We start from the raw sequence: 15,987 nt of genomic DNA, 5'->3' as shown, positions 1-15,987 counted from the left end.
TTGCTGTACAGTCTATATGATTTACTAATATCTTATCTATAATATAATTAGATGGGGTAACTGATATTTGAAATATTTATCTGTTAGTTTAAAAAAAATAAAAATATTTATCTCTCAGTATTTTTTTTTTTTTTTTTTATCTTATTCATTTGTCGGTATTAAACACCCTAGGTGGCGTAAACCTGACCATAGGCTATCGAAATTATCCAATAATCGGTCAAACTCAAGACACGTCACACGAGGCCTGGTTTAGTGTTGTGAATGAAGCGTTAGCAGCTCGCCACGTGGACTCTACGATTGGAAAAGCTAATAGTTATAGACCACGTGTCGATGCGCACGAGCAGGACAGCTAATTTCAGACAAGGCCTTGCAATGGGTCCCCCAAAGATGATGCCTCGTGGCGAACTAACCGAAGGAGAAGAGATAAGGACGAAGAGCTTCTTTTCTACACCTCGAGTGCTCGTACGCCTTATGTTTTCACCGTCCGATCAAATACCTTCCCCTTAGAAACCAATAGACATTTGTGGTTCCTATCTGCAATTTGAAAGTTTTCCCCATTTGAGAGAAGCTGCTGAAGCTGAGTTCATTCGACTCTGATAGGACCTGTTTGGTCTAGTTTGGAAAAATAACACATTCTAGAAAATTTTCTTCTTGTTTTCTAGTCATAAATGTGTTTGGAAGGCTGGATATAAGAGTGATAACGCTTCACTTGAGGTAAGATTGTGGATTGTGATCTCTGAGCAAAGCTTCATAAATAAAGCTTCCATATTTATTGTCTATCCTTTCCCACGAAGCTGAATTAGATTTTTTTGCTCTTGCAAAATATCTAGATCCAAAGAGCATAATGTTCCAACCTACCCCACCAATAATGGATTTGCGTTTTCGGCAACCGGTAATTTTCTTTGTTTATTTTTTTTATTTTTTTGGTCTTTTCCAATTGCCATTTCTAAGTAGTGCAAGTGTGACAATCTCTGGCGGAAAGTTTGGTAGCAGAGAAGTATTTGTTAGCTGTATATGATCTGAATCTATTCTATTCTTCTTTATCTGGATACCAAGAAACTGGGTTCATCTATCCCTTGGTTTCGTTTCACTTGAGCTTATCTTTAAAGAGATCGTGTAGCCCTTTCTTTAGCCGCCAATTTAAGTTGCGCCTCTTCCCATTACTTGCTTTAGATTCTTTTTTTTACACTATTTAGATGTGGTACTCTGACCGCCCAAACCTGTTGCTTTGGTTTCACACTACTTTTTTTTTTTTTTTCCTTATAAACCTTGGTAGAGATATTTTTGCGTAAATTTTATTAGGCTGCTTTGCCATTCAGAGGATTTGGCTTCAATGGGTTTCTCTTTTATTTGTGCATAGTGAAAACATAGCGTTCATTAGCGAGGATTCTTGTAGGACTGGAAAACATGGTGTCCAGATCGTATTCGAATCTTTTAGAGCTTGCCTCTGGCGAATCTCCATCATTTGGGCGCATGAGTAGGCGAATTCCACGTATTATGACCGTCGCCGGCTTGATATCTGATATAGATGACGACCCGTCAGAGAGTGTTTGCTCTGACCCTTCGTCGTCTTCTGCTCAGCGAGACCGTCTCATAATAGTGGCAAATCAGCTCCCTATCAGAGCTCAGAGGAAGACAGATGGTAGTAAGGGTTGGCTCTTCATTTGGGATGAGAATTCACTTCTCCTCCAATTAAAAGATGGCATAGGGGATGATGATATTGAGGTTATCTATGTGGGCTGTCTGAAGGAAGATATTCATCCAAATGAGCAAGATGAGGTTTCGCAAATACTCCTCGAGTCCTTTAAATGCGTGCCAACCTTTGTCCCACCGGATCTTTTTAGCCGGTACTATCATGGGTTTTGCAAGCAGCAATTATGGCCTTTGTTTCATTACATGTTGCCCCTGTCGCCGGACCTTGGTGGTAGGTTTAACCGGTCCTTGTGGCAAGCATATGTTTCGGTTAATAAAATTTTTGCAGATAGGATTATGGAGGTGATAAATCCTGAAGAGGATTTTGTATGGGTACACGATTATCACCTGATGGTGTTACCGACTTTCTTGCGGAAAAGGTTCAATAGAGTGAAACTTGGGTTTTTCCTTCATAGTCCATTCCCTTCATCAGAGATCTATAAGACACTTCCTATTAGGGAAGAGCTTCTCCGGGCCCTACTGAATTCAGATTTGATTGGGTTCCATACTTTTGATTATGCACGGCATTTTCTATCCTGTTGTAGTCGGATGCTTGGTCTTACATATGAATCGAAGCGTGGATATATAGGCCTAGAGTATTATGGTCGCACAGTTAGCATAAAAATTCTTCCTGTCGGTATACATATGGGTCAGCTGCAGTCAGTCTTGAGCCTGCCTGGGACTGAAGAGAAGGTTGCTGAGCTTCTCAGGCAGTATTGTGATCAGGGTAGGATAATGTTACTTGGGGTGGATGACATGGATATATTTAAGGGTATAAGTTTGAAGCTTTTGGCAATGGAGCAGCTTCTTATGCAGCACCCAGAGTGGCAGGGGAAAGTAGTGTTGGTACAGATAGCCAATCCAGCTAGGGGCAGAGGAAAAGATGTGAAAGAAATTCAGGCTGAGACTTCCTCAACAGTAAAGCGAATTAATGAAACTTTTGGAAAACCAGGATATGACCCTGTTGTCTTGATTGATGAGCCACTTATGTTTCACGAGAGAATTGCATACTATGTTGTCGCCGAGTGTTGTTTGGTCACTGCTGTGAGGGATGGGATGAATCTCATACCATATGAGTACATAATTAGTCGCCAAGGGAACGAGAAGTTAGATAAGGTTTTGGGTTTGGAGCCATTCACCGCAAAGAAAAGCATGCTAGTTGTCTCTGAGTTTATTGGGTGCTCGCCATCTTTAAGTGGAGCAATCCGGGTAAACCCCTGGAATATTGATGCTGTAGCAGATGCAATGGACTCTGCCCTTGAGATGGCTGAGCCAGAAAAACAGCTTCGGCATGAGAAACATTACAGATATGTCAGTACCCATGACGTTGGGTATTGGGCTCGTAGTTTCCTTCAAGATTTGGGGAGGACATGTCGGGAGCATGAGCGGTGCAGGTGCTGGGGTATAGGATTTGGATTGAGTTTCAGAGTTGTGGCACTTGATCCAAACTTCAGGAAGCTCTCTATGGAACACATAGTATCTGCTTACAAAAGGACTACAATGAGAGCAATCCTCCTAGACTATGACGGTACACTAATGCCGCAGGCTTCCATTGATAAGAGCCCAAACTCGAAGTCAATTGATATTCTAAATGTTCTGTGTAGGGATAAGAACAACATGGTTTTCATTGTCAGTGCTAGAAGCCGGAAGACTCTCAGTGAATGGTTTTCTCCCTGTGAGAAGCTGGGAATTGCAGCAGAGCATGGTTATTTCCTCAGGTGAACTAGTTTAATTCTGAACTGATCCATGTTTTGAGTATATTAAAATTGTATGGAATGAATTTGTAATTGATAATTTTGTTGTATTAGGCTGAAGCGAGATGCAGAATGGGAAAGATGTGTACCTGTTGCGGACTGTAGTTGGAAGCAGATTGCAGAGCCAGTAATGAAGCTTTACACTGAAACGACTGATGGTTCCACCATTGAAGATAGGGAAACTGCACTTGTCTGGTGTTACGAGGATGCGGATCCAGACTTTGGGTCGTGCCAAGCTAAGGAACTTCTTGATCATCTAGAAAGTGTGCTTGCCAATGAACCAGTTACAGTCAAGAGTGGACAGAATATTGTGGAGGTTAAGCCACAGGTCTGAATATATTTTACCTTATCAAGTTGTAGTTTTATATTTAGTTTCTAATCCAAGGTGTAATATATGAACTCTCTTCAGATCTGGATTTTATGCTGGTCGACTATAAATTTGAATGTCATTTGGGGTGGGCAGACTGAAACTTAGCCTGAGCCCAAATCGCCACTGCTTAATAAGTTGCGTGTTGCTCAGTCAAATGGCTGGAGGTGCTTTTCTTGAGTGTGGGATTTAATTTGTCAGTGAAGGGGAGGTTTACCTGTTTTGCATGCCTCACGATGTTACCCATGGTCTATTAGAGAGTGAGGTTAATGGACTTAAGCATGAAACAACTTTGTATTACAAGAAGGATCAGTGCAAAGAATATGTGAAATCTTGTTATTTAGAAAAATAGTTTACATAAAGCACGACAACTGACATCATGTAATGTTAGGGCCTTTCTAGTAGGAATGGGATATTAATACTTCCGTACTTTCATTGATATAAAACTAGTTTGTGTATAACCATGTGCTGTATAAACTATCGGCCCGTTTATGTTGAGAATTATGAATTTTATATTTCTTTCCTGTGAACCGATTTGTTTTTCAGTGATTGGTTTTGATTAGAACTTTAATAATTGCTGGGTCAAATGACAATATCCTAAACAATCCCTTAAATGCTTGTGTACATGCCAGGGTGTAAGCAAGGGACTTGTGGCCAAGCGTCTACTTTCCATCATGCAAGAGAAGAGAATGTCACCTGATTTTGTTCTGTGCATAGGAGATGACCGATCTGATGAAGACATGTTTGAGGTAATCATCAGTTCCATGGCAGGCCCATCCATTGCTCCCAGGGCAGAAGTGTTTGCATGTACTGTTTGTCGAAAACCTAGCAAGGCCAAGTATTATCTTGACGATACTGCAGAAATTGTTAGGTTGATGCAGGGTTTGGCTTCTGTTTCAGAGCAAACAGTTTCTGGGTAGGCTTAGCAAAGAATATCCGTGCTTTGTCTGTTTGTTATTGTAAAAATGTGGGCTGAGTGGCATTTTCCACATTATCATCTTTTGGTTTGTTGCTTTTTCTATGTGTTGTAATTATCTTAGTGCTTTAAGAGTACCTTTGCCACCATTACCAGAGACTCTCTTCACTTCAAGCAGTGAAGCTGTATATATATGTTTTGCCATGAAATATGAGCTTTCCGTTATGCACCCATTGGCTACTACACTCTTATACTAGGAAGCTTGAAGTGGGAACGGGTGTTTATTTGGCTTCCTCTTGGTCCTCTCCACCATTAATTTGGGAAATAGAAATTTATAACATGGAAAGCTCAATATCAGAATAGTTCGGCAGAATGGGTTGTTTTTTCTGGCTACCAAACTGGTCCTGATGATTTGGTGGGAGACCAAGGGTGTTTGAAGTTGAATTCAACACGAATCATTTGTCACTTGGACCCTTCACGGGATGGGAAATAACCTTGCCTTACTACTTGGGCTTGGCACGAGACGCCTTAATAATTGAGTGGAATGTACTTTGTACTTTCAAATGGAGTGCAGCAAGGCATGACAGTAATATAATTGTTTGATTATAAGTTTTCAATATTATTTTTATCTTAAAATTTAAAAAATTATATTATATTTTATATTTTATTTGTAAATTTGAAAAAATTATAATAATTAGATAATTATTAAATAAAAAAATTAAAAGATTTAAAATTAAAAAATACTTTGTATTTGAATGATTTTTAAAATGAAAATTATGAAAAGTTTTAAAATGAGATTAGCCTCTCATCAAGCTTTTCAAACAATCTCTTAAGTCACGTCTTAGGCCCCATTTGGATTGTAAGATGGCTCATTTCATCTCAACATCTAAACACCATAAATATAAATATTTTTTAATTTTTAATTTTTAATTATTTCATCTAATCATTACTTAATTATTATAATTTTCTAAAACTTGTTAATGGGCTGTTTTAGGGGCTTTTTAGGTATATTCATTTTTTAAAATTCTTGAAGGACTTTTATTTTTATAGGCCTTTATGTTTCTTTTGTTTAAATCATGAAGTTTCTTATTATTTTAGAACGTTACTTCCGATTTGTTACAGGCAATTCTAATATATCTATGAATAATGACTTCTAGAGGTTCTGTTAATGGTTCGTTTGGATATTTAGAATATCTCAATATATCTATGAATAATAGTTAAATAATTTAAGTTCAAATATTTTATTAGATTTTGAGAAATGAGATAGAAAAAATTGAATAAAAATATTACAAAATTAAAAAATTGTTTGAATATAATTTTTATTTTAAAATTTGAAAAATCAATATTATTTTTTGGGTTTTGTTTTGGGGTTCGGGACTATTGTAATTAGGAGTGTAAATTCAAACCGAAAAACCGGAAAACTGGTCCAGACTGGACCGGACCGGACCGATTTTACCGGTTTTGAACCGGTCCAGTCTGGGACCGGTTCTTAGAATGTGAAAACCGGCCGGTTCCGGTTTTAGGGTTTTTCGTACCGAACCGGTTGATAAAAATTATATATAAAAAATAATATTTGTATTATTGTATATATAAGTTTTATACAAAATATTATATATATATATTAATATATATAAGTTTTATATATTATGTATAATTATAAATTTTTATGTGAAATTTTTATATATAATATATATAATTATATATATTCATATATGAAATAATTTTTTATTATAATTTATAAATTATTACATAAAATGTTAATAATAAATCAATAAAAGTTTATAACTAATAATAATATTAAATATATAGTTTATAATTAATATTAATATATAACTTATAGCTATACCAATAGTCTAATATTAATACTATTATATAGTCTAATATATTAATAAAAGTATAAAACAATTTTTTTCAAATCAGTTTTTTTTTTTTTTAAACGATTTTTTAATGACAAATTATGAAACTTACATTTTAAAAAAACCGAAAAACCGAACCGGACCGGACCAGACCGGAAATCGGTAAAATCGGAAGTACCGGTTTAGGAGGGTAACCAGTGCGTAATCGGTTTTGGAAAATACAAAACCGGTACATACCGGTTCGGTCTTAAATTTTGTCCGAAACCGGACTGGTTACACCCCTAGTTGTAATAATTAAGTAATAATTAAATGAAAAGTTGAAGATCTTGAAATTGAAAAGTATTTTGTGTTTGAGTGATATTTGAGAATGAAATATCTAAAAATATCTAAGAATACTTGAGATATATTTTGTTGCCAAACAGGGAGAATAATCTTTTTTTTTTTTCTTGCCATCTCAAGCCCAACCAGGATACATTTTGGATCCTCCAACCAAGGGCTAATTTCAGCTGTGTGGAATGATTGTAAAATAGACAATTTTGAATAAGGATGTAAAAAAACAAAAAGGGGAAAACCAGTTGAACCATCCAAACCAGAATTTTGAACCGAACGGGGTGGTTATATATATGTGAGTGCTGCACCTAACACGAAAGGGGACAGACCATTCTTGGAGCTGAAGAAAAGACAAAGATGAGGAACACTCCAATGATCTGAGGAACACTCCAATGGTCTAAGGAATCAACATCGCCAGACACAAAGTGCAGCTTGTCCAACATCTGGGTGAGCAAGCACCCTGTGAGAGGTGGCTGACATGTCCTAGAACGAGGTGGAGATGAGTGTCTTGACCATGGCAGGGAGATAGAAAATTTGTGTACTGTAAGGATGAGAACAAGTAGTAGAAGAGACTGGTGAGCTCGGGCGAGATAGGAGTTACTCACCCAAGGAGATATAGTACTACTTGCCCAAAAGGAGCAACGATCAAGGACTGACCCAAACTAGACATGAGAACTTTTTGAGATAACACTAAAGGGCTAAAAAAAGTGACAATGTCATATGTAGAAGCCCACACTCAATCTGAAAGGTCACATCCAGAGTGGCTTTGCAATGAAAGGTGAAGGCACTACAAGTCATGTCATCTAGACTCAAAAGTATGGCCTGACACCATGTGGAGAACCCTCGTTTAAGGAAGGACTGAGGAGTTGGCAGACCCTAGGGGTGTGCGGACCAAACCTGGTCACCTGCCTTTATCATCCTGCAGTATGACAAGACAAGGATGATGGACTCCTATCCAAGCATACCTGGAATCAGAGATATGTTAGAAAGGATATCTGACAATCTCACTCTATTTAACAAGACGTAGATGTGGGACAAACTCTCACTTTTGAGACTTTATTCACTAAGGAACTCGAGAAGACAACTACTGTGGAAAGCAAGGAGCACAGAGGCAATGAGAGAACTTCTGACATAGGAAGGTAGGTTAGCTTTTAAGGCAGTGTTGGGTAATGTAGGGTGAATGTTGTGTGTAAGAGGCATTATATTATTTATATAACTTCTCCCCCATTCTACAAGCATGAATAAATATTACAAGCATTAATAAATGTTACAAGCATTATGTTTCTAGCTATATTTACTCACTGATTTTCAATTCTTTAACCGTTCTCGATATTTGGCACTGAGACTGTGTGGGAACCCTGAATATTAGTGTGTGTGTGTGTGTGTGCGTGTGTGTATAAGTAGTCGGTAGCATGAGTCTCTATTCATGGTATGGGACTGAGAATCTCTCGAGACCATTCTAGAAAGCATTATCCCATACATCACACGAGAATGAGAATGTCTCGAGGGGAGTCGGGTGGAACAAAGTAGTATTTGGCCTCACCTGATAGGTGGGATGTGGGACCCTCCGGCGTATTACGTGTTGGTGTCTTCGAATTGGTTGGTTAGGTAGAGCAGCATCTCGGTGCAACAAGTATCTCTGTGTTTGTGCCTGTGTGGCAAATGAATGCCTATGCATAAATGTCTATGTGATAAGCACCTGTGTGTTGGAAGAATGTTATTGGTTAAAATAGGCCGGATACTGGTTTTTACAGGTTTTCTACTTATATGGAGATGGTTACTCCTCACCATAATATTACTAATATTTATTTTTTATTTTTTATTTTATCTATTTTGCATAAAGAGAGAGAAACATCCTAAGAGGGTGATTCCTCGCCAGGTTTTGAGGATGCATGTAGCTTTAAGAGTGAGGGTGATTCCTCTCCAAGCATATACCTATTATTCCAGTATTTACGTGAAAAAATTTCATAGCATCTTTGGTGGCATTATCTCTCATTAGCAGTCTTGTTATAGTTGCCTAACCTACCTATAGTTTTGTTTTCAGGACCATAGACTTTGATCCAGGTACAAACCCTGGCATGACGCCTGAAGAAGAAGAGTCTTGATTAACGAGACTAGGACCTGTAGCACCAGTACCCGCCTTAACTATCTCGTGCCTTTTGTAGGATGTATACTAAGCCAAGTGCTTATTTTTAATCAGCTTGCCACCTTATGGCAACTAACTTTATGTACTCAGGATGATGTAATGTATTGAGGTTAATGAAAGGCGAGAAGCCCCTTTTTCATGAAGTCTAGTATTCTGGTACAGAATTGTCAATGTTGTCATTGCAACGTGTTATGTTTCAATTTCGCGGTGACCTCATAAATTATATATGTTACAAGTGTACTTCCCTCTGGATTATTACACACTTGTTTTTCCTCTGAGGTGTTGACTGATTGGCCAACATCATTGGCACCACATATCCTCGCCTAGTCATTCATGAGGAACAAGGCATCCCAACATGGTATCAAAGCGTGTGTTTATGCGTGGGGTAAGTCTTAGGAGTATAGGATAGTAACAAAAAATAATAATTGATATAGTACGATAGGCTGAAAATCCTAGTGTTAAGCTTGAACTGTGCTTAGGATGGTGAGGTGGGATAGAATGTAATAGGTTTTGGTTATGTGGTAGGATGTAACGATGCTATGACTAAGAGTTCCGTGAGGAGAGCGAACACTGAGTGGTCATGAGGGAGGATCATCCAGCGGAGGAAGGGATGAGGAACTAGTTAGAGTGCCAAACCGAATGTTGGATCTGTTGGAACAACAATATGAGATGTGTTCCCGTCACATGCAAGTTCAGTTGGTAGGATCCCCAAGAGAGGAACGAAGGGGATCTATGTACGAGCTATTTCTGGCTCATTGCTACCCGGGATTCTTTGGAAACGAGGGACAGGTGAGAGTGGAAAAGTGGATATCTGACATAGAGAGGATGTTTGAAGTGTGTGGATATATTAAGGATCAAAAGGTGCTATATGTGAGCTACCTACTCCATGGAGAAGCAACTCTGTGGTGGGATACCTAGAGGCAACTCCTTAGTATGGAACTAGGAGCCACGAGAAGGATTTTGTGAGAAATGTTCAAGAAAGAATTTGATGACCGGTATTTCTTAGAGATTATAAGGAAGTAGAGGTCAAAAGACTTCGCTAGCTTGGTACAAGGAAATATGACGGTGAAACAGTATGCCACAGATTTATGGAGTTGGGAAGGTTTATCCCTCACCTTATCTTTACGGAAGCCATGTGGGTGGAATGATTTCAGGACGGGTTGCAAACCTACATTAGGACACAAGTAGCTTGTCTGGAGATTACGGATTTCCAGAATTAGTTCATAAGGTGTCCATAGCCAAACGGGAACATTGAAACTATTTTGATATATCCCCAAATTTGAAGAAACGTATGGTAGTAGGCGAAGGGATCAGTTTGGAAGCCTGACTCACTCAAAAATGAGTAGTACAAAGGCTATCCTAAGTGCAAGAGGATGTCGCGTAATAATTAGGAATAAATTCCTAAATCTTCTCCTCAAGGAAAGTTACTTAAAATTAAACTCGTTTAAAATGGTGAAAATATTTACAAAGAGAAAACAAAAATGATGGTATGTGCAATGGATGGAAGAGTGCAACAAGAATGAAAAGGTCACTAGTCATGAACTAGATTCATATTTTTGGATTTTTGAGTGTCGAAATGAAATGTAAAAAAAAACTAACAAATTGAAATTAACAATAAAAGAAAATCTACTAAACTAAACAATCTTAATTAATCTGAAAATTAAACAATAAAACAGAAATTATTTAAGTCCTAATTAAGTTTTAATCGATCTAATATGCAATGGAACTGAGAGATTAATAAAACTAATCTAAGAGTTAAACTAGATTAGAAAGTAATTGACAAAATATGAACTGAAAATTGAAAAGTCCCAAAATCAAGATTTTAGGATTCATCCTTGTATTCAAATCACAAATTCTCAAAATTAATCCATAGCAATTGTAATTACTGTTAAATGAAAGCTTAAAGAAGTGAGAAAAATAAATAACACGAAGTAAATAAACAGTAAATAAAATGCCCAAAAGTCTAAGCCAAATATCTCAAAAATAAATCACAAACTTTAAACTAAAATTAAATAAATAGTAGAGAGTGAAAAGAGCAAGCCAAATGAATAGAAATGGAGGTGGTAGGCAATGGAGGAGGCGGCTGGAGCGGAAATTGGACCCTGAAAGAGTTATTCAAATGTGCGGCATTGCTCTCCAAAAAGTCTCTAATTTCGTACTAATGATATGCTTAAATAGGGTAGGAAAGAAACCCTAATGTCTTCATATTCCCGCACACAAAATCGCTTAAATTTTATGACTCAACTTGGCAGCCACTTACGCACTTTAGGAGTTTGAATTTGGAAATTCTTATTAGAGAAAACGTTGTAGCCCTTCAAGATAGCTTTCCAACGCATCAAGAATTATATCAATCTAATATTTGAGCAGAAAGTTATGATTAAAATACTAAAGTGCATCCATTCTGTCTCCTAACGCATTTTGGACTCTGATCCGAATTACTCTCAAACCTCATCATTATCCTTATTTGAAGAGTCCTACACTCGTTGAAAGTTCTTAAGTTGTTTCAACATCTTGCCCACTTGAAAGTTCTTTGAATTTAAAATTTGAAATAAAATAATAAAAATTTGAAATAAAATAAAATAAGAATAATAGAATATCAAAAATATGTTGTGCATGTGAATGAACATTATCCAATTAAATCACAAATTATAAAATTAAGCATAAATCATGCTATTAACCAATTTAAATCACAATTTGGATTTATCCATCTTAACCATTTTTTTTTTTTTATCTAAAACCAATAATAATGTAATGAAATAAATAAAATATATTGGTTCTAAATGTATAAACTATGAAATAATTCAACTCAATCAAAGCCCCCCAAAATTTGTGTCTAGGGCCGGTGGGCGACCACTAGTAGTTCTAGGTTCACGAGGGGACGGAAGGATGCTGGTATGTAATGTTTGTCATAGGATTCACGAAAGGGATTGTCGTCAAGCCCGAAATGTGTGCTATAGATGTGGATAGAGGAGACATTATGCTAGTGATTGTCCACAGGCACCTCCAGTGCAGCGAAGGATGCCAGGAGGAGGACGTGGAGGTCTAAGACAACCTATGCAAGCCAGGGTATATAAGAGAAGCTGATGAGGACACCATAGAAGTGTAGGAAGCTGGCGTCATCATAGGTACGAGGTTATTACTCGCCTTAGTTAACTTCTTAAATAGGAATCCTTGACGTGTAGTAAATAGTGGCAATTATTATTGCAAGTTTACACAAGGGCTTTATTTGACTCTTCTCAGTAGTTTGCATCTTTCACGTTGGTTAGGATGGTTGGCCTTTGGATACAACCAATGAGCTAGGAAGTCACGGTGGCTCTACTGAATGGAGAATTGGTATTTCGTACCAAGGTAGTTAAAAGATGTATGTTATAAATAAATGGGGTTTCTTTAGAGGTTGATGTAATTGTGTTCGGTATGCTAGGATTCGACATTATTTTTGGCATGGATTGGTTGTTTAAGCAGTTTGTGAGTATAAATTGTCATTCGAAGACAGTAACATTTCAGGTACCAGGAATGGAAGCTAGGATCTTTAGAGGAAGCAATATGTACCCCCTTCCCGAAGTTATCACCTCACTACAAGCTAAGAAAAAGTTGATAAATGAGGCTGAGGTCTACCTAGTACACTTGAACTTAAGAAAATAGACATGTAAGGAAATGGAGGACATACCGATAGTAAGAAAATTCCCAGAAGTTGAGTTCAGGGATGCCCCCTACCATGGAAATTGAGTTCGCAATTAATTTAGGACTAGGGATTGTTCCAGTCCATAGGGCACCCTAGAAGATGGACCCAAAAAAGTTGAAGGAACTGAAGAATCAATTGTGGGAGTTATTGGTAAAATTATTAGACCCAGTAGTTCGCCTTGGGGAGCCCCGATACTATTTGTGAAGAAGAAATATGGAACCCTTAGGATGTGTATTGGTTATCGGGACTTGAACAAGATGACCATTAAGAATAGGTACTCGTTGCCTAGGATAGATAATCTGTAATGACCCAAAATAAATTCGATAGAATAATTTTTTTAGACCTTAGAACCGTCGTGAAATCTTGCGAAACGTTATGAACTTTACGAGATTTCACAAATCAAGCGATCAATTACGTTTTAGTCAGTTAGTGTATTCGACTCCCTACCCACTATAGTGACAAAATTGTATTTTTTATTTAATGGAGGCGCTTAGGAGTATTATTTACGAAACAAATTGCATCATTAGACTCATATGAATATTTAGGATTTTTATGGTTCAATAAAAAGTTTTGAGTTCTTGGGTGAATAGTAACCCTTGGGTAGAGCGCCACGAAGCATCTATTTCAAACAACTGTCAAATTGCCATGTAGGAAGTCCCAATCCATATAGGACGTGTAAGTAATGGAGTGTGAATCAAGCCTTGTTATCATGTCTCTTAAAACATTCACTATTCCATCCAACCAAATACTATGTGGCCAACTAAAATAAGTTTCAACCCTAATGAAATCCCAAAATATAAGGGAAACCGAAATCCTAAATCTTTCGGGTAACCGAAACCTCAAAAGTTTTCGAAACCCTAAATGCCACTCATTTTGATTATGTAATTTCCACTTGGTTTAAACCACTTCTACAAACAACTAACCACTCAAGTACACTCTCTTATACCCTCATCCACTCTCTTTCACCCTGGGAATTGCATTTGACCAAGAAAAATTAGGATTGAAATAAACCCTAACCGAAACCCCAATGAAACCCCAAATGGAGTGCTATTCGGTTAGCCTCCCTTCTTTCACAAGCTTCCACCCTCTTACAAGACCATGCCTTGGCTACCATTACACCTCACTTTCAGCCCCAAATATTGGCCATCACACCAAAGCAAGCCACCCACTCCCATCACCACCACCACTCAATTGGTCAAGGTTCAAGTCTCACCCACCATGGATTTTGTCCAACCACTCAAGTAACCCTCCCATCAATTGGTCACACCACACCCACATCAAGTCAGCTAACACCTTATCCCCTTAAGCCTCATGCGACATTCCCTTTCTCCGACGCACTTAACACTTTTTCATTCCTTTCCTAGGGAGAAAATCAAGAGGGAGCTAGAGGGGAAAATTCTTGATAACTTGGGTTCTTGAGCTCCAACCTTTTGTAAGTTATTTTCCTTAGCTCAAATCTTGTATATTGTTTTTGAAGTAATGAGTCTACTTTACTTGGGAGTGTATTGGTTAATTTTTTTTGGAGATTTGTTGGATGAAAGTTGGTGTTAATGGTGGAAGGGTTCCGTTTGGATGATTGTTGATGAACCTTGGGCGTTTTGTATTATTTTGATGAGAAGTTGTGTAGATCTTGATTTTATGAAGTGTTCCCAAGATTTTTATACAAATTATGGTTTGCTTCAATACATGTTAGGATTTTATAAAATGGTTTTGCATGATCTTTGAAGTGGTAGAAAGTGATGGGGTCAAAAAGAGTTTTTGTCTAGTTTAGTCGTGATTTTAGCCATAGGATCTTGATTCTATGGTTTTGAATTTTGTAACACTTGTTCTAAAAGTTTTTATCTATAGAATGGGCTTTGTAAGATTTATGACTTCGGCCTTTGTTGGATTGTTGATGAACTTGAAAGAGTTTGATTTTAAGCATGATATAGAGGCTCTAGGGTTTGATGATTATTTTGATGGATTATTTGCCATGACATGCTAGATCTAATGCTTAGATCAAATTAGAACTTGAATATGAGGTATAGGTTGCATTATTTAAGGACTTGTTGCATGAGAATCAATGATCTAGTCACTGTGATTCAAGTCCAAAAGCATGCATATTCGGTTTTAAGGATTTCCATGCAAATCGATTCTAAGTTGTTGTGTTTTGTGAGTTTTGAAGTTAGTCAAGCATGATATCACCTATATTGATTGATGAAAACATTAGAAGTGTTATGTATGGACTTTTGGAGTCCTTGGAGTTGATATAAAAATGTTAGACCAAGAACACCAATATTTGGTTTTATATGACCTAGTCTTGATGTTTTGGTCTTTTCCTTGAAGTCTTGAGTTTAAGTTCTTATGAAATGCATGATTCAGTGTCTTGGCATGATTTTAGAACTAAGAATATGAATTTTGAGAGTTGTTATGTTCAGTTTAAGCATGTTAGTTTGTTAAAAGGCCAAGTAGCAAGAAAATCATGGATTTTAGCCCAAGAATGAATCGGCCAAGAGGAGTTCTAATTCTTGGGTTTAGTTTTTAAAACTTATAAGTCCATATTTGGATTTAGGATGAAATTTACATGAGGAATGTAATTTTTGGTAAGTTTTGGTGTTTGTTTGCAAATTCCTTAGTTTAGGGGTAAATTTATAATTTCCCAAAAGTTAGGGCTAACTTTGCAAATTTGTCCTTCAATAAGTAAAGTTTTTTTTTTTTATTTATTTTTTTTTAATGAGGATTAAGTGAGATAATCTAACCCTAAAACATCTCTCATTTTAGCCTATGCTACTTTACGCTACGCACAAGATTTTTGTAAATTAGCTTCTAACTTACCTATAGTATGCTTATGCATGTAAGGTGGTAAGAATCATGCAATATATCCATGTTTTATTTTAGGCGTATTTATTTAATATGTCCACACCATACCATGTCATTACAAGCATCAATCATGAATATTTGTCACATGTCATGATTGCCATGTCTTGAAGCATACAAGCATGTCATGAAAACTTTTTAAGAGTCAAGTATGAATTGATAAGATATCATGGTAATTCCATGGGATATGATTAAGCTACCATGGTAACCCCATCAGACAAGATCAAGATATCATGATGACCCCATAAGATAAGATAACGTGAAAGGCTCATGAGATAAGATATCTTGGTAATCTCATGAGATAAGACCTCTATATAACAAGAAAGAACAAAATGAACGTCTTATGTCTAAGCAAGCAAGCATGTCACATTCATGTCAAGTTTTGATG

General features: G+C 37.0%; 1 protein-coding gene across 3 annotated transcripts; it reads left to right on the top strand.

Moving 5' to 3' along the window:
• Positions 1-473: 473 nt before the first annotated feature.
• LOC109004002 (alpha,alpha-trehalose-phosphate synthase [UDP-forming] 6) lies at positions 474-4,962 on the top strand. Of its 3 annotated transcripts, none has more exons than XM_018982369.2 (5): positions 474-714; positions 831-892; positions 1,361-3,410; positions 3,501-3,774; positions 4,446-4,962. In XM_018982369.2, the coding sequence occupies exons 3-5, from the start codon at positions 1,408-1,410 to the stop codon at positions 4,731-4,733; spliced, it is 2,565 nt and encodes an 854-aa protein (XP_018837914.1). In that variant the 5' UTR covers positions 474-714; positions 831-892; positions 1,361-1,407; the 3' UTR covers positions 4,734-4,962. The 3 variants fall into 3 exon arrangements, with proteins under 3 accessions (XP_018837914.1, XP_018837916.1, XP_018837918.1); XM_018982371.2 differs by having other exon boundaries at positions 510-714; positions 1,397-3,410; XM_018982373.2 differs by having other exon boundaries at positions 539-892; positions 1,397-3,410.
• Positions 4,963-15,987: the final 11,025 nt, after the last annotated feature.

This window comes from Juglans regia, chromosome 13, assembly GCF_001411555.2.
Source record: "Juglans regia cultivar Chandler chromosome 13, Walnut 2.0, whole genome shotgun sequence".
Lineage (NCBI taxonomy): Eukaryota > Viridiplantae > Streptophyta > Magnoliopsida > Fagales > Juglandaceae > Juglans > Juglans regia.
This window is presented reverse-complemented; position numbering and strand designations above follow the sequence as displayed.